Genomic DNA, 25923 nt, shown 5'->3' on the forward strand with positions numbered 1-25923 from the left:
CTCCTATGGATGGAGAAAGTTGGGGGGGGGGGGGGTGTATGGAGCCTTTCTCAGGAAACATAGAACTACTGGAATAAAAATATATTTCTTTTTAGCATAACGTGAGTCAGTTTTAATTTTATTACTTTGATCTCAAACAAAATGGTACTTGCTACCGTTAATACTAGCGATTGCAATATGACCATAACTCTGGGATATATATATCCACCTTAATTAACCAATCTAGACTTCTTGAGATCAATCTAAGTCCAATTCAAACTTATTTGTTAGCAATGTAATTTAATTAATATTCGTCAAATCAAAAAGATATACTTAGGTTAATCATGCTTACATAGCATAAATACATAAATCCTTTTATTTATTCTTCATAGTGAATTGAGAAAATTGACCGATAATGTTGGATAAGGCTAAGGGATAATTTTATTTTTACCCTTTGAATTATTATTATTTTTCATAATGATATTTTAAATTATCAGAATTATCTCACTTGACTCGTTATATTACAGAATCATTATATATAAAATAAAAGTTTGGAGAGTAATTATGTACCAAAAAAATTTTAAATAATTATTATAAAAAAGGATAATAGTTTAGGAGGTGAAAAATAATTTATTCCTTAGGCTAACGATAAAGTTTCTCAACTAAAAAGAAAACGCACAGAATATTACAACTCGGATTGGAATGGGATTTAGATCCTCAACCCGTAATAGCTAACAAATTTAGCCAAGTGTGACCAGGTTTATGGCTTGAGTTTTTGGGTCGAATGATAATGAAAGAGTAGCCTATATGATTGTCAAGAGAAAACTCACTTATTAATTTCATTGAGAGTTCTTGTCTTTAAATATAATTTTGCTAACATAATTACTAACAGTACGTCTAATAGGAGTACAATATCTCTACAGCTATAAGATTTTATAAGTACGGAAAGAAAATAAAGCAAACTAAAGAAACAAACAATGGTGATTTCCTTTGATGTATATATATCATGTGATTGATCTGCAGCATTATCTTGTGTCAATAGGTGGAATGTTTGTTGAATTTGGTATGTGCCTAATTATTTACAACATCTCTAGTGATTGATATCTCCTCAATCTATCATATCCACTCAGCGCGGCCCTAACTCTACTAGTATTTGGCACAGATTTTATTCCTCCCCTCCTAAAGGGTTCTCCTCCTTTATCGTCGCTGACAAGGTTTCCCTCTCCTCTCCCCTCCCCAAGCCACGAGGGAGCACTACTTTTTTTCCACTCTTTCTTCCTCCCTTACATTGTAAGAAACCTCCTTCACCACTACTCTATCCATCATTCCTCCTTCCCCTTGATGCTACCGCACGCCGTCCGCCATTGCCTCTTCCCTCCTCTCTCACCTTCTCGCCGCTATCGCTTAACACCGCGCTATGCCTGCTACAACCGATCCTCCTCACCACGCCCTTGCCCTATAATCCCTCACCGACGCCACTCCACTCCACTGCCCCTCACTGATGCCACTCAACTCCACTACTCCTCATCGCATCTGCCATCCTCTTTCTATGCCTGCCCTCGCTAGATCTGTGCTTGGATGCCATCCTTCTGCCAAATCTGAGCATGCTACCTCTCCCCTCCTCTTACTGCTTCCTTCATCATGCTTGGCTTGCTGTTGCTCCTCTTTGCCGCCCCTCGCTGCATCTGCCATCATCCTTCTACTCCCTTCTCTCGCTAGATTTGGGCTTGGATGTCGCCCCTCTACTAGATCCAAACCCACTGCCTCCCTCCTTAGCACTAGATCTGCTGCCGCTGCTGCTCCCTACCACTACCGCCATAGCAACTCTTCTCCTCGTCGAGTCCATGTTTATGAAGTTCGAGTATTGTTTAGTTTTTTTTCTTATTTTATTTGTGTCTTAGGTGGGTGATCTTCTAATTATTTTGCCTCTATAGATTCTCAAGACCGAGTCTTAGACTGCTAGACAGATGGAACTTATAGTTATTAGGCTAACAATACTGAATGTGAGGCTCTTTGCTCCTAGAAATTCCTAGGTTGTTCTTTATTTTATTATTGTGTTTATGCCCTCGAGCTTAATCATTTGGATTAAATTATAATGATGTCTAGTGTATGTCAAGTGTGGGGCTTGTGTCAAAGAGTCATCGCTCTATCTCCCATTCTCTTTGTATATCAAGCTTTCGTAATCTTTCAAAGTAAATGAATTATCTCCTCCTATGGACTTTCCCTAAAAAAAAAAAATCTTGAATATTCTTTCAATTTGTTGAAATCTATTACATGGTATCGGGCGTGACATATTATTGAATGTGCACTAATGTGTCAATTGAGCATGATATCTAATGGCTGTAATTGTGATCGGAATAAAGTACAAGCAAGTCCATATAATTTGACTAGGTGTGATTAGATCGATTATGGTGATGTATACCCCTAAATCTTAGCACTTTCTATAGAAGCCCTAATCAAATATACGATTCAATTGCATTTTGAACTATAACCTATTTTTATATGGATATTTTATTTAGTTGAAGGAGAACTCATTAAACCACAGACAAGAAGCCCAAAAAATTACTACTTGCTTTCTTGCCTGTACAGAATATTGATGGCATCTTTACATAAAAATAGAGTGAACTCAGTTAATAATTATCAAATATCTCTCATTCCCTAACAATGTTAATAAAAAATATTTAATAATCATCTTATGTTTAATTTTTATCTCTTTCTTTCCTTTAATATACGAATAAATATAGGCATGTATCCTATTTAAATACTAGCAAAACAAATTAAAAGATAAGTTTAAAAGTAAACTGCAAGAAGTCTGTCATCCAACGATAGAAAAAATTGTTAACCAAAGTCAACTTTTTCGTACAAAATTTTTAATACTAAAAAACACTATTTGCTTCAGCAAACGCCATCACAAAATCTTAATGGTAAAAATTAATAAATTGCTGCTAAATGCTACACATACAGCAGCAGCAAATACAATCACTATTATATATATATAAGTTTGTCATATTAAACAATGCCTAATCTACTCAAAACAATTACCCAAGTAATACTTAATCAACAAACACCAAACGCAATATGTTTCATCCCACCCGCACAAATTGTCACCCATTATGAAATAGACCTTCCCAACTATATAAAGAACCTTGCAAATGCTTATTTAGTTTATTTATTTATTTATTTAATTCCCTTTTATTATAAATTAAATAATTATGTGATTATTATTTGATCAAATTTGGGCGCTATTTTTATTCTAAAATAAAGATTGATAGAAAAATTAATCACCCCATGGTCATTTAACACAAGAGACTTTATAGTTTTATAGTTGAAGAAGTCAAAAGTGTCATAAAAAAATAAATAAAAGATATCTATACTGAAATTGAGAATTAGTTTAATAATTAGCGTGTCTAGCGGTATTTATGCAGCTTAATATATTCGTTAAAACTTAGTCTAAATATATTTTTATCGATAGAAGGTTAATAAATTTTAAGCTCTTGAATGGTAAAAAGAAAACCTTCCTTCAAATTGTACAATTGGCGATCATTAATTATCTGATTGAAACAGCCAACAACCTCCAATGATCTACTTGAATAAAAATAGGATCTAAGGTGGAAAGAAACCAACTTGAATTTTTTTTATTGCGGTTAAAACCAACTTGAATTTAAACACCACCCACAACTAGCTCGCATTAAATACAACGAGGAGTCATAAAGATTAACACGTGAAAATGGGGAAAAGATATCAATTTATGATGGAGCCCCCACACCTACTCATTTCCTTTCCCTCTCCTCCTCTAAAATCCTATGGCTTGTGCAGTACCCTTCCAGCTAACACTGCAGCCTCTATCACCACTGCGATCACATCCACCACCTCCTCCACCATGCATTTGTTCCCTTTGAAGGTTGATCCCTCGTCCCTCACTTTGTCCAAGCAGTTGAGCAAGTTTTGGTTGCACTTTGTGTTCAAATAATCATCTGAAACACCCACTCCCCACATTAGCAAGCATCAAAACTATTATGTACGTTGGCAAGTATGCAGAAAGAAATCCACAGAGAAATCTTGAGAGAGTAGTAACCATTGTTGGTTTGGACGCAGGCATCGTGGATCATGCAGCAAGCGTCGAGGGCGTCGCATGGCTCCTCCCCTGGGCATCCAGTGTACATGATGCCGCAGTACTTGCCGTATCTCAACAGCGGCGCCGCTGTACATTAACTTAATCGAATTTGATAGGAAAAGAAGATAGAAAAGAAGAAGTGTAAAATTTTCAACTTTGGATACGCACTTGTGCAGTGTTCCGATTCGCACGTCCGGCTGCACTGCTGCTCGATCTGCGAAGGCCAACGAAACTCGAATATTGCAGTACGAGTAATAAAAGCAAATTAAAGAAGGCTGGAGAGGAGTTTCTTGCTGCATTTCGTTCCGACGTACGTACCACGGAGTCGTCGCCGGAATATCCGATGGTGTGAATGCCGACGTTGAGAGCATAGGAAGGAGTAGTGGTGGAGAAGACGACGGCAACAACTGCAAGGAGTAGTAACTTGGCATGGCCCATTTGTTGTTCTTCCCCTGTTTATATGAGTTTTGTTCAACAAGATATAAAAAGAGGATTGAGAACAATGTAGAACTGAAGCCAATGTTCTTCTGTTGAGAAATTGAAGGTTGGTTTTATAGCAGTCTATGGCTGTAGAGGATCTCCACCCGCCACTTATATTATGACCTTTTTCTTTTTCTTTTTCTTCTTGGAGAGGGACTGGATCACCAAACAGTGTAAGAAAAACAACTTTGGTGGGCTTTGAATGGCATTGACACATTGACAATGACCATACCAACCGAGGCTAATAAAAGGTTATTGAAGCTGGATTAAGGCAAGGCAGATTGGAGTTCACAGATCATCAGAACTGACATCATAACTGTGTAAGTAAAAATAATAATGAACATTGTATGTATGCACGCAAGGTTTAAAGGAGTGTTACCTCAACAAAAGAAAAAGAGAGAGAGATAAACAAAAGAAAAGAAAAATAGAAAAGAAATGAACTCAAATCGGTTCGATTTACAAAACTAGTAAATTCAAAATCTGATTCGGACAAGAATGTTTCTCTCAGTCATTATATGAGATTTGCCAAAATCTAATCCATCCAAGGATCCATCACCTCAAGGAGCTAATGCTTGTCTTATGTTTTGGAGCACATTAGAGGAGGTAAAGGAGAAAAAAAAGAAGTATGAACTATATCTTCTTCCAGTTTTACTTTGATCTCTTGAGGCACTGAGACGTTACTGAGATATATATACATATACATAACTTATATTAATATTTAAACAACCAAACAATTTACTTACTATGTTCTAATTCTTTTCCTCTCGAAAAGAGCACCTTTTTCTTATTTATTTGTTGAATAGTTTAGATTTTAATGTGTGGTTATATATGAATTATTGGTCATGATTCTTGTAGAGATAATAACACTTAGTTTCTCTAAATTATTACTCATTTTTATATTGATACTCTAAATTATTACATTTACTTTAGAGAAGGAAAAAATAATTATTATTATAAGATAGTTATTTGATGTTCTCACTTAGGGTTGTCAGGCTTGACGAGCAGCTCGGGCTCGGCTCGGTCAAAACTGAGCCGAGCTCAAGCCATTGTAACAGGCTCGAAATTAATATTGAACCGAGCTTGAGCTAGAATCGGCTTGCTCAGGCTCGGCTCGATAGGCTCAATAGCTTGACTAGCTATAATTAAGAATACATGGCATAAAGAAATATTGCCACGTGTCCCTCACTAACCCATCCTCACCCTCACCCATCACGTCACTCTCCCTCATCACGTCACCTTCCCCATCCTCACCCACCAGGCCATCACCCTCAATTCCCTCACCCAACCCACCCTCACCTTCACCCTTACTCTCACCCTCACCCTCATCTTCACCCTCATCCACCCGATCACCACTCATAGCCTCACCCCACACGCCGCCACCTCCTCCCTCTCTGTCGGCCTCCATCGACAAGCCACCATCGTGGCGCCACGTCCTCCTTTTCGTCGGCCTCCTCCTCCATCGACCTCCTCCTCGTCCACTTCATTGGCTTCCTCCTCCTGCTTTATTCACCATCTCCTCATCGTCGCCTCCTCCTCCATTCGTCTCCGACTTCTTCGGCAAGCTACCGTCCATGCCGTCACCGCCCACGCCACCACCACCTCATCCTCTAATCAAGCCCGAGCTTTGCTTAGGCTCGGTTAGGCTTAGCTCGAGCTCGGCTCGAGTTGAGCTGAGTCAAGCCGAGCCTGAGTAAAATTATGAGGGTCGAAAATAATTTCGAGCCGAGCCTAAACCGGCTCACTCAGGCTAGGCTCGTTTACACCCATATTCTCACTCATGGAAGTAAGAGATATTAGATTCTTGTGGGAGTCAAAATATACCTCTCAAAACATATAATTTTTGCATAAATTATTAAAGTAAAGAGGAAGGTATCTATTCAAAAACAAATATTTTGAGGTGTACACACAAATCTTAATTTGAAAGGGGCATGCAATCAAATAGGTGATATTTTAAGGGTATACATGCAAAAGAGAAAAAAAAAAGCCATGTTGTGTTTGGGTTTGGCTTTTCGAGCCAATCGAGCTTAAATATTTGTTTACCAGATCAAGCTAGAATATTATAGCCCTTTATTGCCCATTAGCCTTTATTGCCAAGTTTAACGTGCCAGATTTAAAAACTATTATATCTTATCAGGCTAAGCGTAATGGACCTTCATGAAAATATTTTAATTAGGTTTCATAGAAACACACTTATATAGTGATATCTAATTTATTAAATATCCGAAATGAGACTTAAAAATCACATAAATAGGCAAACGTAACAAGCCTAGCCGTGTGCATACACAGTCAAGCTTTTGAGTCGGGCCATGTGGGCAAAAGCCGAGCCTATGTCGCCCATTACCATCTCGGGCTCAGGTGGGTCGGGCCCAAACTAGATTTAGATTAGGCTTACAAGGTTAAAACTAAGAAAGTTCGAGCCGAGTCTGGGCGGATTAGCTCTAATGATCAACTCTATAGCTAAGCCATATATGACATTGATTGTGATTATGGGAGACAAGAAAGCTAAATGAGTCTCATGAACTGCTCAAAGTTAACTCTAGATGAGTTTTTGAGGTTGTTGAAAAAATGAGTCGAAGCTCTATCTAATTAGATTCATGTCATAAATGAATCAATCATCTAACTTAATTATAAAATAGGCCATATTTGTATATATTACCTCAACTTATTCAGCATATTTATAACTCGACCAACCAATCCATGACAACTCGTTTATAACACAGTTTGCCTACCCATTAATGATATAATAATTTATTTACAATCCAACCAATTCATTTATAACTAAGAAATTATTTGTTACTCAAATAACTTATATAAAATTTAAATAACTTGTGTTACCTAATAGCTATTATGAACTAGATTTGTACTGATCTGGACGTAAGAAAATTATAAAAGTTTAGGATTCTAATGAGTTTTATTTTACCTAAATCGGATATCGAACTGAAAAGATATAAATAAAATAGTGAAGCAAGGTTAGAACAGGGTAGAATAGTAAATATCTAACGTTGTGGTGGTCGTTGGAAAGTGGCGAATGGCTAAGGCTAGTGGTGGACAATTATAAGGTAGGGTGGCTGTTGGAGATGATGGTAGCTATGAGTTGGAGGTAAAATTAGAGTTCTAAGTTAAATATATTTCTAGGAAAATAAATGACTATGATTAATTTACTTTTACTCATAAATTATCTTACTCTTAGTCCTAAAATAGTCCAAGGATAAAACTTAATTCTTAATTCTTTATTGGATGCTTGGATAATAAATAAAGAAACCCAGCTCCTCTATATATAGATATCAGGTACAAAAAGTCCTACTCAGACTTAGTCCTAAAGACTTATACGATTCGAACTAGGACTTACCTTAGTGGCTTACGTGACTTAATTGAATTTGCTTTAGTGGCTTACATGACTTAATTGAACTTGTGTTAGTGACTTATATGACTTAACTAGATTTGTCTTGAAGATTTACATAAGAGATAAAATATGAATCAATTAAAAGATAAATAAACTCGATTCATCAAGCCCAATATCCTTATGATGCGATCCGATCTAACCCAATTCGCATCAATAACTCGTCTATGACCTATGCAACCTGTTTAATAAATGATATCTTCATGTTTAAATTTTTTTTTTACTCATTTAATAAACGGAAAATATTCGTGTTTGCATTATTATGACCCAACCCAAATATAGAGAGGACTCAAACCTGGCTAATCCAACCCAAATACAAGCGGACTGAAATCGGGCTAATCCAACCCGATTGATATAGTTGCATTAATTTTGGATACAATCCACTGTTTATATGATTACAACCTTTAATCTCCACGCTGTTACATAAGCTATCAGTGAATGATATCACTCTTGACTAAATACTTATTAGAATTTTTGCAACTTTTGGTTAAGCCAAGTCATTATAGTACCAATCATGTTTAATAAAATGTTATTGAAGCTAGATTAAGGGAAGGCAGTTTAAAGTACTTCACCGTATCATCAGAACTGACATCACAACAATGAGAGTCAAAATAATTAATAAGAGTGGAATGTCCTTAATCACTTCTAGATTGCCCTAGAGAAACATATATAATTAATGTAGTCGGATAAGTTCAAGGCCTCAACCACTTTATTTTATTTCTCTCTTAGAATAGGTTCTTAATCCTTGGGGAAGAAGGCATCAACTTGTTTGAATCTAAAGCGAATTAAAATTACTGGAATCCAATGGATTTAAATGGTTTGATAATTGTCAAAGTCCATAAAGAACTCTTTCATATGCTTAATTTACCAAATAAAATATCACTTGTTGCTCTCAAAGATCCACATCACAATTCAATTACTGTCCAAATTGATGAATAGATGAGCTTCTAGATGTGGGTTTTTCTATTGACATTGATGTTTTTGTTTTGCTCTTTAAAAGGATCACTTGGTTGATCTTAGTGCCCTCAATAGTCCAAACCTTTGAATAATAAAAACGCTAATTAGATCATCAATTTTATTAGAAAAATAAACACCGAACAATTTAACGATTTACTAGAAAAAAGACGATACACATAAAATATTAAAAAATTAGACTTTTTATTGTTAAATAAGAAAGATACATGTAAAAGTATAAATAAAAAGCTCGTAACATCGTATCGATTATAGTCATGAGATATATTAATACGAAGATTTGAAAACATTTTATAAGTTGAAATATATAATTATTTTCCGCACCAATTGTGCTCATAATCGGAAAAAAAAAAGAGACCGTAACGCCAAAATTTACTTCTTAAGTTTTTCTTTTCCAGTTTTTTTTTAATAAAACGTTTGAACTCTTTAGTATTTTTTAAATCTAAAACCTTTGTGTTACCTAGAACTAACCCTTTTTGATATTCAAAAGTTCTTTGTTTAGCTAGCTACTACATGAATCTGTGAAGAAGAAAAGACATGGACATGGACATAGACAAAGACATGGACGTAGACAAAGAGAATGCACCACCAAATTCCCATCTGTCGGTCTGCGGCCTTCACAGAGGCAATATTCCAAGAAAGCTCTCTATTTTGATCAAATTCTCCGAAGCACACTAAGAACTCCTCTCTTCCACCTAACCTCCGTGATGCTCAAACCAGCAAGACATGCATTCAAATGTGTCAATCATCACCCAGTTAGATGGAATATATATATATATATATATATATATATATATATATATATATCAAGTTTATAATTTTCTCTTTTAATATTTTCTGCTAAGCTAATCAGATCTATGACTGCCTCTTGTCTTCTCTAATTATTTGCCTGAGATCTTAACGAGGCTTTTTTAATTATAATCTCCCTATAGGTTTTGAACTTGATCAGAGACCTATAGTCTGGTTCAGTAATTAAACATCATTTTAAAACAAATATCCTAATCAAGTTCAGCCCCAATAAATAAATAAATAATAATAATAAATATATTTTAATATTCTTTTAAATATATTTTAATATGACTTAAATCTATCGATTTTATATTAAAAAATTGTGAACGAAATTTAATATTCCTGACAAGAAAAAATATTATAATTAAATTTAATTTCCATTAATCAAGTACTCACAATTGATTCATAGAAATTTCAAAGTATAAAAACATTTATATTAGGGTAAATTACAAACTACCACTAAGGTTCAATTTATATCATTTTAACCCCCTATGATTTAGACTAATAAATTGCCAAATTTCCTATTGAAAAAGTACAAAAAAAGAAAAAAATTAAAATTACTAGAGTGATCGTATTGCTCATATTCAAAATAAAATGCACTTTATATCTTATCTTTTCCTATTTAATGTTACAAGACTTAAATTTTAGTATTATCTAACTATCACAATTTACCTTTCTTTAAATATGTGATTATGGAACGAAAATTTCTAAATCGAACAATAGAATTATTAATGTCATAAGAGCATTATGGTAAATAATATATATTTTAAATTAATAGTATAAAATAATTTTAAATTACAATGGGACAACAAAGTGACACAAATAAATTTAGGAGGTAATTTAATTTTAGACATAACCTCAAAAGTAATTTGAAATTTACCCATTATAATAAGTACCACTTGGGCAAAGAAGATAAACTCCTCGTGTCTAACACCAATACTAACATAAGTATTAGTTGTATGAAAGAAGGGTTTGTATCTCTATTTTGTTATGCTTGTCCTTGAGCCAATGAACTAGTTAATGGCAATATAAGGCTTTATAATTAAATATGTTAATGCTTATATGGGATGCATTTAAGAAATTGTACCAAGGAAAAAAATTAAGTCAAACCATTATATTGCTCAAAGATTTGCCACGTCAAAATGAAATTAGGCTGAGTCAACTCGATCAGGTGAGATTACGGTCAGACCAGTTGTCTTAAGTCAGCTAATTTGAGTTTGAATTTTATTATTTTTCTTTGTTTTTTTTCGTTTTGAAAAAGAGGAGGTGATAGATAGGTCAGCTATTAGGTCAGCCTAAGAGCACTTCACCCAAAATTGAGCATGAGTTGAACAACTTGAAGAGTTATTTAATATGATATACTCATTTAGCTACATTTATTTATTTATTTATTTATTTATTTTGTGTGCGGAGAATTGCCTTTTGAGTTAATGATAGCCGACTTGGATCCAAGTTCCTCAAAAAACTATCAAGTGTGCAGCCTTTTTGATGAATCAATTGATCAGCTATCTTTGATTCATTCCGCAATCGAACACAACTTGAGTCTAGGAGCTATAGATCTTTGAGGAGGATCTCCGCCCTGCTTGCGGTGTATCTTTATTAGCTTGCTATTATATCCATTATACTTCGACACATCTTAGAAAACAAAAATAATATATGTTTTAATGATACTAGATAACTTATCGATATTCTATGAGAAAAATGTTGGCCCTAGCTTATGAATAATATGATGTTCTTTCTTCGAACCCCATCAATTCTACTACTTCATCTCGCCTTATTTGTCAGATACTCGCTCCCTCAAGGTATTTAGAGTTCAACAATGACGGCTAACTTTCGATCGCAATGAGTCTAGTGGGATGGGCTCCATCCTGCGCACCATGTTAAGCTCCCTATTAGTAGTCGGCAGTCACTTTGACATGTTCCAATCTACTTTATCTACTGAATCCATTGGTCTTAAAGAAAGCTATCCCTCATGAGGTTTTCTCTCCGAACCCCATCAATTCTACTACTTCACCTCGCCTCATTTGTCAGATACTCGCTCCCTCAAGGTATTTAGAGTTCAACAATGACGGCTAACTTTCGGTCGCAATGAGTCCGGTGGGATGGGCTCCATTCTGCGCACCATGTTAAGCTCCCCATTAATAGTCGGCAATCACTATGACATGTTCCAATCTACTTTATCTAGTGAATCCATTGGTCTTAAAGAAAGCTATCATGGTCTCGCTCATGCTGAGGTAGAGATGAATTCCCAATTACTGGTCAACATTCTAAAGGGATCTCACCAAAAGCTTTGGTCCGTTTCTTCTCTCACGAATGATTGTAACATTTTCACTTTATTGTAGTCCTTTTCTCACTATGAAACGTATCTACTTGGAAGTTGACAAAATTACTGGTTAGTTAGTTAGTTAGTTAGTTAGTAACCTTGGGTAGAAATGAAGGTTTAGGTTTCTAATATATATCTTTTCCTGACCCTTTGTTACGATTTTTGATTGCTAATATCAATGATTCTTCTTCTACTCGTGGATCCTAACTAATCCACTTTATTCTTTAACCAAGAAAAAGAAAATTATATATGAGATGGCTTATGTGATTTATGAGACATTTTCCAATTAGTTTATTGTTCTTGGTAGAAAATATTATTATGCTACTATAATTCTAAAAATATTTACTAAATATTATAGTTCTTAGGGTGATTTGCACAAAAAAAGTCAACAGATTTACTATGTTGGTTTTCACTTTCGTAAGTCAGGATCATTTTGGTTTCCATTATACAAGTTATTTATTAACTATATTGAATGCTTCTTATACTCGATTATATATACTGGTATTTAATAATGATATAAATTTTCTTCTTCTAATTCTTTCTGCCAAAAGGAATAATCAATTGGACATGCAAGCATTCTATATCAATTAAAATGTTCTCTTCTTTTTCTTGGGCAATTTGCACAAAAAATCAATATGATTTTCTATTTTAATTATTCTTGCAAATTTACCCACAAAAAGAATATATCCGAGCATTAAATACTAGGAGATTTTAATTATTCTTGCAAATTTACCCATCTTCTCCCTTCTTATTCAAATTGCATCTTTCTTCTCTCTTAGCCTAGCATAATCTTTTTTTCTTACTTTAACATTCTTATCTATTTTTACCTTTCTTTTAAACTTTTCTCTCCTCCTCTCTTGCTTAAACAATCTCCTTTTATGCTCTAAAAATCTATTCGTTTCTTTCTCCCTTTTTATACCGAAGATGCTAGAGAAATCTCTACCACTCTTTCCTCCATTTTGTGAACTTGAATTGCTTGATAACTATGTTTAATCTTAGACCGAATATTTAACTTCTATTATTATCATCCTCGGCTAAATCCTTCTAAGTCCATTGTGATTTGTGAGTGATGTAATAGATATGATCTCATTTTAAGAATTTTTTTTGTTAGCTTATCAATGTGAGATCCTGTAGTTTTTGTTTGTTTGATATAATGATTTTGTTAGTTTATCTATATAAATTTTACTAGTGTTTTACTGACAACTAAGTAAAATGAATCCCTTTAATATTAAGTTTGATGTGCCGTCCATTTTGATAAAAAAAGAAGTTTAAAAAAGAGCTAGTTTGGTCAAGAACTCTAAAAATATACTCTCTCCCTCTATATATATAGAGAGAGATCTCTAATTTTAAGGCCACTTCACTCTTCCTGAGATGTTTCTTCTTCATGAAGCTCGTCTATTGTGTTTCTTTTGGAGCAAAGTATTAAAAATGTGCCTTTTCTTCACCAAAAGAGTACTCAAAATGTTTTGAAAACCTTAAACCAAGCACAGATATTACTGCCTGACTAAAGCATATAACTAAGCATATAAATGGCCATGGAGTACTTTGATCATGATCATCCCAGTAGTAGCCTTTGCACCAAGGACCTTGCCGTCAATTGGATCCGGCCACTGACAGATGTGATAAACATCAACTTTGATGGGTCCTTTGACCTAATTAATGACAAGCAGTGGCAGTCTGATCTTTGTTGATGCCACAGCTGTGAGCTCCTCCTCCCCACTCGAGACAGAAGCACGAGCTCTCAAGTTGGCAATCTGATCTTTGGTCGGCTCTCACAACTTTGAGAGGATTATTGTTGATGGAGACTCCACCATTGTTATATCCACAATCAGTGAAGCAAATGCCCCTCTGAGCATTCATAGCATCATTTCTGAATGCTCTCAACGTTTATCATCTATAAGTTTGTTACTTTTACTTACAACTATAGAGAAGGTAATAGAGCAGCAAATTGTACTGCCTGCCTGTATTAGTAGAACTTGTAATATTTTGGACTTAGAGGAAGATTCCTCTTCTCTTCCTCTTTAGCTAAATTGTAAGGCTAAAACTGCATGCAGTTTCATAGCTAGTATATTTACTCTCCTTTTCTTTAAAAAAAAGTATTTAAAATGTGTTGGTCAGTAGTAGGCAGTTGCTCAAATACCAGCAAAACAACTTGCACACACCTACCAGCGAATTGAACTTGTTGTCCAAAAGTTTTCACTCATTCAAATTCCTTGAGAATTAGATAACTGGAAGTAAATTTTAATTTTACTATATATGTCATAATACCAATTCCAATGAGTATGGTTAGACATGGATATGGACATAACATATATATTGTTGGCCAATTATTTAACAAGTTTTAGGGTAACTATCTGACTTACTTTTTCTTTTTAGACTTAGCAGGAGTGTCATAATACCAATTCCAATGAGTATGCTTAGACATGGATATGGACATAACATATATATTGTTGGCCAATTATTTAACAAGTAAAGTTTTTGGGTAATCAACTATCTGACTTACCTTTTTCTTATCTCAACATTTTCTTTTTAGAGCTAACAGGAGTCTCTAGGGTTTGTTGGAATGTTCTATTTTCCACCGACGTATGGTTCCCCCTATCCCCTGTTCTAGCAATCTTGTTAGGAAGCTAGAGGTATTTCGTCTCTCAAGAGGATTTCTCATTTTCCTCTCCTCTTATTCTTTCACATTCTTAGTCTCCATCGCCTCTTGCAACCGAGGTTGTCATCATTCCCCTATCGTCGAGGTCCACAGCACAGTCACTCTCCTCCTTCCCTTATTGAGGCCTACATCTATGCCACCACTGCTCCTCTCCCTCCCCCATCGAGGTCATCGAGGCCTATGTTATGAATCAAATCTGAACCGATTCTGATATAAGAAAATTATAAAAATTTAAGTAAGTAGTAGTAGTCTTGGAAGTTAGGCTTCTAATAGTTTTAGTTTAACATAAATCAAAGGTCAGGATGAAAGATATAAATAAAATGGTAGAGAAAGGTCAGAATATGACAGATTGAAAAATATCTAACGTTGTGACGGTCGTCGGAGGAGGGGGTGGGCTGGGGTGGGGATGGGAGTGGGGAGAGATGACCAAGGGTGATGGTGGACGGGCGTAAGGTAGGGTGGCTATTGGAAGTGACGGTAGCTATGAGTTGGAGGTAGAATTAGGGTTTCTAAATTATATCTACTCCTAGAAAAATAAACAACTATGATTAACTTACATTTACTCTTAGATTATCTTACTCTTACTTCTAAGATAAACTCAAGAATAAAATAATTTCTTAATGTTTGGATTAATAAACAAAGAAACTCAAGCCCACTATATATAGGACTTATACGATTCGAAATAGGATTTGCCTTAGAGGCTTCTATAACTTAATTGAACTTGTCTTAGTGACTTATGTGATTTAATTGAACTTGCTTTAATGGTTTATATGACTTAACTAAATTTACCTTAAGGGTTATATGACAAAACTAGATTTGCTTTAAGGGTTTACATAAGAGATAAACATCAATTAATTAAAAGATAAATAGATTCGATCTATAGAGCCCAATGTCTTCATGATGCAACCGGATCTGACCTGATTCACATCAGTCCACATTCTCACCAGCACCGCTCTCCTCCTCCACTACTGAAGTCGCCAAGGCCTATGCATTCATCGACTCCTCTCTCTCCCCCGCCGAGGTTGTTGAGATTCACCACTACTACTCCTCTCCCTCTCTTGCTAAAGTCGTTGAAGCCTCACCATCGTCGCTTCTACAAAAATCCTCCCCCCTAGCGGCCTTTGCTACAACATCATGCCTCTGTTAGGAAAGTTGTTGCTAGAGGTGGATCTTGGTTACCAATTGTTAATTGGTTTGATTGTGTCATTTTCTTTTTTATTTTCTACAAGGTCATAGTAGCTACATTACTTCAAAATCTTTATCGATCGTGATAAAGCTACAGTTAGTTGACTTTGTGTATGTGTGCTGCCTTATTTTGATCTTTTTGCCTAGTAGGCGTGATGCTTGTTTCTTAGTGTTGTGCTCGTAGTGGGGAAGCATCACTATAATAAAAACATGAGATCAGACTCTAGGGCACAAATAGATATATAAGAAAACATAACCCTAATAGATACACATGTGAACAAATGGCGATAAATAAGCGATGACAAACCAAGGGTAGGCATCGAGAGAGAATGAAGCAACAATAGAGGAGAAAAGCAAGCTAGACGATAGTAGGGAACTGTAGCAACAAGGAAGAACTCGGCGCAAAGAGAGAACAAGGTAGCGATAGAGGAAGAGGACGGCAAGGCGGACCGGAAGGCAACAATGAAGAAGAACTTAGCAAAGAGAGAATGAAATAGATATGAAGGAGACAAAAGGCGAGACTAGCGATAAGGGGGAGCGGATGAATCCAATGGGGAAGCTTGCTAGCCAGCGGTGAGAAGAGAAAGAAAAGAAAAGGAGGAGAAAAAAATTTAAAACAAAGAGAGAAAAAAGAAACCTCTTCCCTTCCCTAGCCACCTTGGGCTACAAGACGGGAGAGGAGAGGCTTGATGGTGGCAAGGAAAAAACCTTTTAAATTCTATGGGAGGGAAGAAACGCTCATTTCCATTTACAAAATATACAAGCAACTTGGTTTTTTTTTTTTTTTTTTTGTTGTTGTTGTTGTTGAAAGAATACAAATAACCTGTTTGTGCAGTAGAAATTTGCACAACATAGTTTGAGCAAATTTCTTTTATCTCCGTGGTACGTAGCTCCGAAGTTAAGGGAGCATTTCCCCTCCAGTTTACGACTCATACTTAAAAGAACGAGAAATCCAAAACCCATTCACACCATAAGTATTTGAATCCGAAAGTATACCAAAACCCACAACTTAATGAATGACATAATCTGGACATCATTTGCCTACTATACTTTATTCTGTCGGATTATTATAAAGCTCAGATGGACTCCCAATTTAGTTGGACCAGCAGATGGTCGATTAATATGCCGCCAACTTTGAAATAGTACGCGAAAATTTTGCCCCTGCATCATTCTCAATAATTGAGGAGAAATTTGTGTGACTTAATTTTGCCTAATTGTGGTTGTATACAACTCCAGATCTAAGCAACCGTTGATACTAACATATGATTACATGCACTGTACTTCAGTACTCACCTAACTTAATTTTATTTGGGGGTCACTGGTGTGCAACTACTCTTCCAAGTTTGTTCAAGCCTGGCCTCTGGCTTTGAGCAAAAGTGGGCCAGATTCTATCAAATCTCCAAAGCCCAAGGAATCATTGTCTTGACTGTAAGGTCATTGTGGTTAGCTGACACTCTGTAGTACTCCTCTTGCATCTCCATTTTAGCATCCAACCCCTGGCCGCTCTCTCATATATATGTGTGTGTATATATATATCTCTTTTTAACTCCCCTAATTACTTGGAGCTCCACACCACACTCCCCTACCAAACCAGTTTCCAATTCCAGGCGATGCCGACCATGCCCACCTCTGCAGCCGCCTCCCCCCTCGGCTCCGGCTCCGGGTCGGCCCTCGTCATCGGCGCGACCGGCTACATCGGCCGGTTCGTGGCTGAGGCGTGCCTCGACAGCGGACGGACCACGTATATCCTCGTCCGAGCCGGCGGGACTTGCCCGGTGCGTGCCGCCGCCATCGAAGCCCTACGCGAAAAGGGCGCTATAGTTATTGAGGTCGTTGGTTTTCTTTTTCCCTTCCTTTTTGTTTTGCGCGATTGATCGGTTGAATATTTGAAATGTTTCGGATTCTTTTGGAGTTTCTAGGGTTCCGTGAAAGGTAAAGATGTGATTGAGAGAAAGCTACGGGAACACAGCATAGAGGTTGTCATCTCAGTGATGGGCGGATCCAACATTCTGGACCAACTCAGTCTAATCGATGCCATCAAATCCGTCGGCACTGTTAAGGTATATTAGCAAGATTAAACAACGTATTTTTTTTCCCTTAAATTATTCACCGGTTTTCTCTTTGCAATTCGTAGAGGTTCTTGCCATCCGAATTTGGGCATGATATTGATAAGGCGAACCCGGTGGAACCCGGCCTTAGTTTCTACTATGAGAAGAGGAAAGTCCGGCGAGCCATCGAGGAGGCGGGGATCCCCCACACCTATATTTGTTGCAACTCGATCGCCGGCTGGCCGTACTTCGACAACACCCACCCATCGGAGATCTCGCCGCCGCTCGACCGGTTTCAGATCTACGGGGATGGCAACGTTAGAGGTAAAATTTTACGCAATTTCATAATTAAGTTTACAATTTAAAAGATCTTTATAATTAGTATTTGGGTGCATAAAAGTAAAACCAAAAGTGAGCATTAGTCATATACGGACAATAATAAATGACTAGATGTGCGTATGTTTTCTTTCTATTTCAAGGGCACATTAGATGTGCATTTAATGAGATATCGAATCGTTAAGTACCAAGTGCACCAACATTAATAAATTCGAGTTGGGTGCTCTTGCTTGAGTTTTTTACTATGTAGGTTTGTTTGATTTGAGTCTAGGATCCATGTCGAACTGTTCGCGGATTCTTAGACTGCTTCAATAATTTAATATATTTTTATTTTTTAATATTTAACTAAGTTTATTATTAAAAAAATTAATTAAAAAATGAGACTAACTAATCGAGTTCAGATACAATTTTTTTTATCAGGTGCTTAATTTATCTTAAAATTTAAATATAATATTAGATGAGTTCAATTACTATCTCAGCGAGTGATCTTTAAATATGAAAACTACTGACTTGACTTACGAAATTTAAAAATGGGTAAAAAAATTACTGAGCCTATTCTTAGAATAAACCTCCTTATTTCGGTGCAGTAACTTAATAACATTATACCTTCTTTTATTATAGTAATTCATTTTTCTTTTACATCTTATTCCATACAACTTTTAAGAAATAATTTAATAATAATTTTTGCCCCTAGATTAGATAATATTTAGTTATACATCATCTCAACTACAGTTGAGATTCTCTCTCCATTATTTTTTCTATTAAATATTGGTCATCTAGCTAAAGTTTATATTTTTTCTCTCGTCTATTTCTTTTTTTAAATATTAGTCATCCTATTTACGGTTGAGATTTTATTTTTCGAATTAGTAAATTTTACAAATATAAAAATAAAAAATATTAAGTATGGACACTTTTTCCAAAGTGCGGGCTTGTAACCTCGCATTATAGTGCAATGCGGGCTTATAACCTCGTATTACACTATAATGCAGGCTTATAACCCTGTATTAACTCGTAGTGCTTATTTATTTCTTATAGTGTATAGTTATTTTACACAGAGTGTAGGCTTATAATTTCGCTTTACATCGTAGTACGAGCTTATAATCTCGCATTATACTGCGGTGCCGAGTTTATAATCTTACATTATATTGCAGTGTGTGCTTATAACATTGTATTACACTGTAATACGAGCTTATAATCTTGTATTAATCCGTAGTGCCTATTTTTTTTTAGTGTATGATTATTTTATATAGAATACGAGCTTATAATCTCGCATTATATTACAGTGCGGGCTTATAACCTCATATTATACCGCAGTGCGGGCTTATAACACTGTATTAACCTGCAATGCCACTTTATCTAGTGTATAATTATTTTTTATAAAAAGTGCGAAGTTATTTTCTAACAGTGTAGACTTATAATTTTGCATTACCCCATAGTGCATAGTTATTTCTTCATAGTGGGTATATAGAGTATTTTAAGTCCGTAATTTTAGTAAAATATAATATTATATTAGAAAATTACTATTTATACTACTACTTCAACATATATTTAAAGATATTTTTCTTTATTTGGTTTAAAACATCATCAATTCTTAATACAATTTTATTATTCTTTAATATTTTAATATCAACTTTATGTCACATCATATATAATTATTATTCTTTATATTATTATTGAACTAAATAATAGAATAATTTATACTAGTATTAACTCTTTTATTTTAGTATTAAAAATTAGAATAGTTATGTTTATTCTATCCTTATTTCACAAGTGAACACAACCTTAGTATGACAAGAATTTTTTTTAAATAAATCGTCAACTGGATCAGCGATTTATTTTTAAAAGTTGCTAATAGAAAAACGACTTATATGGAATATTTTACCTCACACATTAGCAATTAGTTTTAATATTTTTTTAAAATTTTATATAAGTCAGTCACTTAGAAATCAATGTCCCAGTATAATTTTTTAGCTCATATAGTCTTATATTTAAATTTTAAAATATGCAAGATGTGTAAAAAAAATATATCTGAGAGGGCTAATTTGGTCAAAAACTCGCTCTTGCTTAGTTGAATCTACTAGGTTGTTCTAACTTCTGACTGACTGTAGATTATTATGATTCTGAACAAAAAGTACAAGGTTATCTCAATGCAGTCGAAATAATAGCAATTATATACAAGTTCATCACATATGTAAACATGACATTATTATATGAATGGTGATTCATCTCGAGGTACATGAAATTAATGACATTAAAAAGGTTGGCTTCTTGCCATTAAAAGATTCTATTAAAAACCTAATCATTGATCATGCTCTGGTCATTCGCAATATAAAATTAGATCGGTTGAGAGTGATAGAGATGGGCTAACTAATCCATGGAATAATAGAGAGTGAAAGGGATTGCGTAGTAATGGTTGGGCTGTCAACTAGTATCCTGTCCGGATCCAAATAAATATAAAAAGGGTGGATAATGAAATACGAGATCCAAAAATTTTAAATAACTAATCCAGATATTAAAATTTCAACAACATTATGTATCCTTTTTGCTAATCATAGTTAGGATAGTAAAACTAATTGAGCTGCACGAGCTCGGCTCGGGGCAGACTTGAAATTAAGTAAACCCAACCCGAACAATAAACTTTTGAGCCCAACTGGAGCACAAGCCGACTTGCCCAACCTTGGCTCGATAAGATTAGAATTGATTTTTATATTATATTTAGATATATAATGTATAGTTTGGGACCATTTTTTGATTTAATGGTCCATGTGATCTCTTACTCTCTTAGGGTTGACTTAATTGGTGTTCCAATTCAAATCAAGTTTTACTCGATTCAAGCTTAAATTAAGCTTGAGCCAACGGCTTAATTAAGTATTAAATTTGGCTTGAATTGAGGTTTTAAAGCTCTGAGCTCGAATTAGACTCTTAGTTTGAATTCTATCAAGCCAAGCATAAACATATTTTTAGGGCTTGAAATTAATTTCGAGCCATTAAGCTTGATCAGACCTAGGTTCAATCATCCTAGGCTAGTTTACATTCCTAAGATAGTGTATCATCTTTTTTTTCTTGAGAATAGAGGTATAAAGAAAAAAAAAAAGAATAGTAGATTACATAAGAAAATAAAATAGGAGAAAGAAATAAAATTCTTAGGTTGGTTAAAATTCTTCCCGATAAGGCCAATGCAAATTCATATGATTAAGAAGTCCCTATTTTAGGAGTTCTTTCTTCTAAAATATTATATTATTCCTTTCTTTCTATATCCTCCACCAAATAAGAGATAATAAAATATCACACCCACTACTCAAATCCTTTAGTATTATTATTATATTATCTTCCTAATAATGTTTAATGGAATTTGGCCATCTCAAAATATTTAGTCTCCGAAATATACCTGAAATAAGAGTAGCTTACAAAAATGTGTAGTTGTTTCTGTCTTCCTTCAGGCAATCATTTTCAATTCCTTTCTTAAAGAGTCAATAGTATGTAGCATATTTTCCAAAATCGACTATAATTAACTTCAATACTGACCCAAAACCAGTTTACTGACTAGTTTCTATCTGGGATCGACCAGTTTTGACTATATCAGCCGATTTGTCTAGGCTGAATCGCTTGAAACTTAGTTGAAATTAATTTTTTTTTTCAATATTCAGGTCAAATTTAAAATGAATCTAACTTAAGACATTAGTGATTGATGTCTCCAACTGTCTTCTTTTTAAATTTTCATTTCTTACTCTATATTTTTAACACATTTTTCTTCCACTACTCACACTTCACTGAGCTCATCCAGTGATCGATTTGATAATCCCCTTTTGCTATGTTGCACTTTGATAAACTTGAGTTATTATATTTTTTCTCATTTTTTTTTGCACCCACTCTTCAAACATAACTCATTTAATAATCAGTCAGCCAGATCAACCATCAAATCCAGTTATGCTAAAATCAAACCTGTTTAAATTTTTGGGGTCAATCATGTCAGGTAAAAAATTATTGTTATGTGTAACTCCAACTATCAAATTTTTTTCTTCTTCTACTTTTCTATATTGAGTTCTGTATATATAATCTATTTCCTTGTGCATGTTCTCCAGCCTTCTTTGTAGCAGGAAGTGACATTGGAATGTTCACAATCAAAGCAGCATATGATTCTCGCACCGTGAACAAGACTGTTCATTTCCGCCCGGATTGCAATCTTCTCAACATGAATGAGATGGCTTCCCTGTGGGAGAGCAAGATCGGACGAACCTTACCTCGAGTCACACTCACTGAGGAAGACTTGCTTGCCATGGCTGGAGGTTGGGAATTTAGATTTCTTTCACTACTTCTCATGCCATCCATATCAATTAATTAAGCACATTATATATATTATTGATTAACTAAACTGTTAGATAATAGATTAACAATGTATATCATGCTTTTATTACATTGATATTATTATAAGATGCAAATTTTTTGCATATCCCACCACAATAGATAAAAAGCAAGGATTTAAATGGGTTGGACAAAGTTTAAACACCTAATCTCCAAAAAAAAGAAATCAACTTTGATATTATGTTAGACAATAAATTGACTAGAAGCTTAAGTTATTAGGTAATATACCAATGATTTACATATTTCTCAACATAAAATGAAATTTAATTGAGAGTTATCCAATTGTGTCTAAGATACCAACTAGCATGATTCTTTGGTTTTATAGAACTTCAACTTTTAAGTCAAAATCATAGAGGTCTTGAGTTTGAGACTCGTCTAGCACCACAATAGATTATAGGAAAGAGGTTAAGACTCCCTAAAAAAAATTGATATCATGTTAGATAACTAATTAATCAAAAGCACAAGCTATTAGACAATAGACCAAGGATGTATATCAATTTGTATGATTCTTTTGATTTGGTCAGTTAGTATGATTCTTTTGATTTGGACAATTCTATAGTTTCACATCCTCTATCAATAGGGCTGTCAAAATAAACTAGCAGTTCGAGCTTGGCTCAAAAGTAAATGAGCCAAGCTTGATTTAAGCTTGAAATGAACTTCAATCCGAGCCTAACCACAAGCCGGCTTGCTGAGCTCAGGTCAATAGGACTCAAAATTATTAATATATAATATTAATATATATTATGTATAATCTATAACCACTAAATCAGATCTAATGGTTCATTATCTTTCCGTAATTTTAAGGCTTCAAATAGGCTCATTTAAGGCCCGAGCTCAAATTAGGCTTGAATAAGCTTGGTTTGAAATATCTTTGAATCCGACTCGTTTACAACTCCAGCTCAGCTCAAAAGTAAATGAGTTTTCAAACTTAAAAATTAATTTTGAGACGAACCTGAGCACTAGTTGGCTCTCTCAGATTCTCTCTGCTCATTTACACCCCTACCTATCAAATAGGTCATTTACACTCATTGCTCTCTGTCTGTCTATACGCAGAGAACTGCATCCCAGCAAGCATTGTTGCTGCTCTAACCCATGACATATTCATCAATGGATGCCAAACCAACTTTCCGATCGAGGACCACAAGGACATTGAGATCAGCACCCTCTACCCTGATGCATCATTCAGAACCGTGGATGAGTGCTTCGATGACTACGTGGCTGATCTGATCCTCAAGCGAGACATTGAAGAGACTGCTCCAAACCCTAAGGTGGAGAGCTTGACTGTCCCACCTACTTGTGCTTGAAACTAGGACTGGACTTTATTGGATGAACCTTCTCTTCTCTGTCGCTATTTCTATAGAGAATTAATTTTGTTTGGTAGTTCTTCTACTGCTCTGCTATCAACATGATTAGAAGGACGTATTATTTGTCTTCTGCAGTACTAAAGTTATCTCTCTCTCTCTCTCTATATTTATCTATATATCTATATATCTATGTATGAGAACCTCTCAGTTGGTACCTGTCTACAAGTTGATGTTGCTGTTATGTATTATTATGCTCACTCCTTTAAAGGAGGATTAGAAATAAATTTCTTTGACTAGCAGGATGACGCCTAATTGTCCAGTTTCTCTCTTTATTTGACCATAATACGTAGTCATTCTTTTTTTTTTTTATTTAAATGTTATATCGATGAAACATTCTGATCTGATCTCACTAAACATAAAAAAGAAGAAGATATATATATATATATATATATATATATATATATATGAAAATTTCTATCATAGAAAGAAAACTATGAGAGAATAATTTACCTATAAGATTCATAGTATACGGACTCTAAAATATATTCTGAATAAATTACCATTGAGATCTCATTACAAGTGTTCATATCATACTTGCAGTATTGATTAAATTTTACAATCTGCTTCACTTTCACAAACTGTTTGCCTTCAGCTGAGTATTTGTCTCAAATATGTAGATATTATACAAGGAAAAAGAATATTAAAAGAAAGAAATATCAAACAAAGAAACTTGCGTGTTAACTTGACATACTCTGCAACATATACTTTCTAAAAGAAACTACAAAATATAAAATAATAAAAATAATACTATAATAATAATAATAATAATAATAATAATAATAATAATAATAATAATAATAAATCATTTATCCATCTTATTGGCACAAGATTAGACTTATTCGAGTCTTAGGTGTAAATAGCCATGCATGCCCTTATACTGCCTTCACTGCAATCTTCATCCCTGCGTCACAGTGACCAGGGATGCCACAGATGAAGAAATTGTTTCCTTTAGCCAGAGTGATCTTATCATTCCCAGATGTAAAGTCCTTTGAGTTAGGGTTAGGGCTGCACTTGTAGTACCCACTCTCTCAACAACCTCAATCACATAAGAATTAGGGTTGGAAATGGGTCGAAACTATAGATTTGTCTATCCAAATCCCTATTATTCTTTTGTTAGAAAAACGTATACGGGTACATAAATATTTTAGATTGTACCATACATCTAATTGATATCCATATCCATGAGTATCAATATGCGGGTACAGATACACATACGGGTTTGCCTATATCTAATCCGTATTCGATCCATTTTCACCCATGAGAGTACAAAGTTAAATCATCAAATATTGCAATATAAGAAGGAAGTAAAAATAAGATCTTACACCAAGCAAATCTCCTGCCTTGAAGCTCTTGCCATTAGGTCAATTCTGTACATTGAAGCTTGAAAGCTGAAGACTCAGCAACATGAAGGTGGTGAAGGACACAAAGGCACAGCAATGCCAAGCCAAGAGGCCATGCCAGAGATGCATTGCCTCTTCCCATGGCCATCTAATTCTCTAACACAAAGACTAAGAAACTAATACTCTTACAAGAGGGGGAAAAAGAAGAAAGATTAAGTGCCTTGAGAATTAATACACATCATAGGAGATGGGGCTCTTTTCATAGTGAATTTTGATGCATTAAAAACACCCATCTAAAAATATTTACTGAGATATCCAATCCATGTAACCTGAGAACGTTTCTCTGAAAAGATTGGAATACGATTAGTTGGGACATTTATTCATAATAGAACTCACAGCTAGGTGTGCATCTTTCCTTCCCGAAGGTATGGTGTATTGCATTAACACCCACTAGCAAATAGAATGTGTAACCAGGCATACTTGTGGCATTTGCACAAATAAAAATAATAAAAAGAAGCAAAAGTAGGCCCTTCTGCATAAGGGTGTAAATGAACCAAGCCTTAACAAGTCGG

The 25923-nt window shown here is 34.9% G+C and overlaps 2 protein-coding genes across 2 annotated transcripts; one reads left to right on the plus strand and one right to left on the minus strand.

The window, feature by feature from the left end:
- Window positions 1-3588: 3588 nt before the first annotated feature.
- LOC140774254 (phospholipase A2 homolog 3-like) lies at window positions 3589-4667 on the minus strand. The gene is made up of 4 exons (XM_073117171.1): window positions 4412-4667; window positions 4262-4307; window positions 4055-4180; window positions 3589-3953 (listed from the first exon to the last, which is right to left on the minus strand). The coding sequence occupies exons 1-4, from the start codon at window positions 4529-4531 to the stop codon at window positions 3781-3783; spliced, it is 465 nt and encodes a 154-aa protein (XP_072973272.1). The 5' UTR covers window positions 4532-4667; the 3' UTR covers window positions 3589-3780.
- A 12760-nt stretch (window positions 4668-17427) lies between these two features.
- Window positions 17428-24250, plus strand: LOC140774667 (leucoanthocyanidin reductase-like). The gene is made up of 5 exons (XM_073117747.1): window positions 17428-17730; window positions 17821-17961; window positions 18036-18273; window positions 22368-22571; window positions 23701-24250. Exons 1-5 carry the CDS (start codon window positions 17512-17514, stop codon window positions 23949-23951), a joined length of 1053 nt encoding a protein of 350 aa, XP_072973848.1. The 5' UTR covers window positions 17428-17511; the 3' UTR covers window positions 23952-24250.
- The last annotated feature ends 1673 nt before the right edge of the window (window positions 24251-25923 follow it).

The sequence above is a fragment of the Typha angustifolia genome, chromosome 13 (assembly GCF_048772165.1).
Source record: "Typha angustifolia cultivar Huaian chromosome 13, ASM4877216v1, whole genome shotgun sequence".
NCBI classification, from domain to species: Eukaryota; Viridiplantae; Streptophyta; class Magnoliopsida; order Poales; family Typhaceae; genus Typha; species Typha angustifolia.

Coding starts and splice junctions, on each gene's coding strand:
- LOC140774254 (XM_073117171.1), bottom strand. CDS start 4,531: ATGGGCCATGCCAAGTTACTACTCCTTGCAGTTGTTGCCGTCGTCTTC. Junction 4,308..4,411: donor ATTCCGGCGACGACTCCGTG/GTACGTACGTCG, acceptor TGGCCTTCGCAG/ATCGAGCAGCAGTGCAGCCG. Junction 3,954..4,054: donor CTGCGTCCAAACCAACAATG/GTTACTACTCTC, acceptor TGGGTGTTTCAG/ATGATTATTTGAACACAAAG.
- LOC140774667 (XM_073117747.1), top strand. CDS start 17,512: ATGCCGACCATGCCCACCTCTGCAGCCGCCTCCCCCCTCGGCTCCGGC. Junction 17,731..17,820: donor AGGGCGCTATAGTTATTGAG/GTCGTTGGTTTT, acceptor TGGAGTTTCTAG/GGTTCCGTGAAAGGTAAAGA. Junction 17,962..18,035: donor AATCCGTCGGCACTGTTAAG/GTATATTAGCAA, acceptor TGCAATTCGTAG/AGGTTCTTGCCATCCGAATT.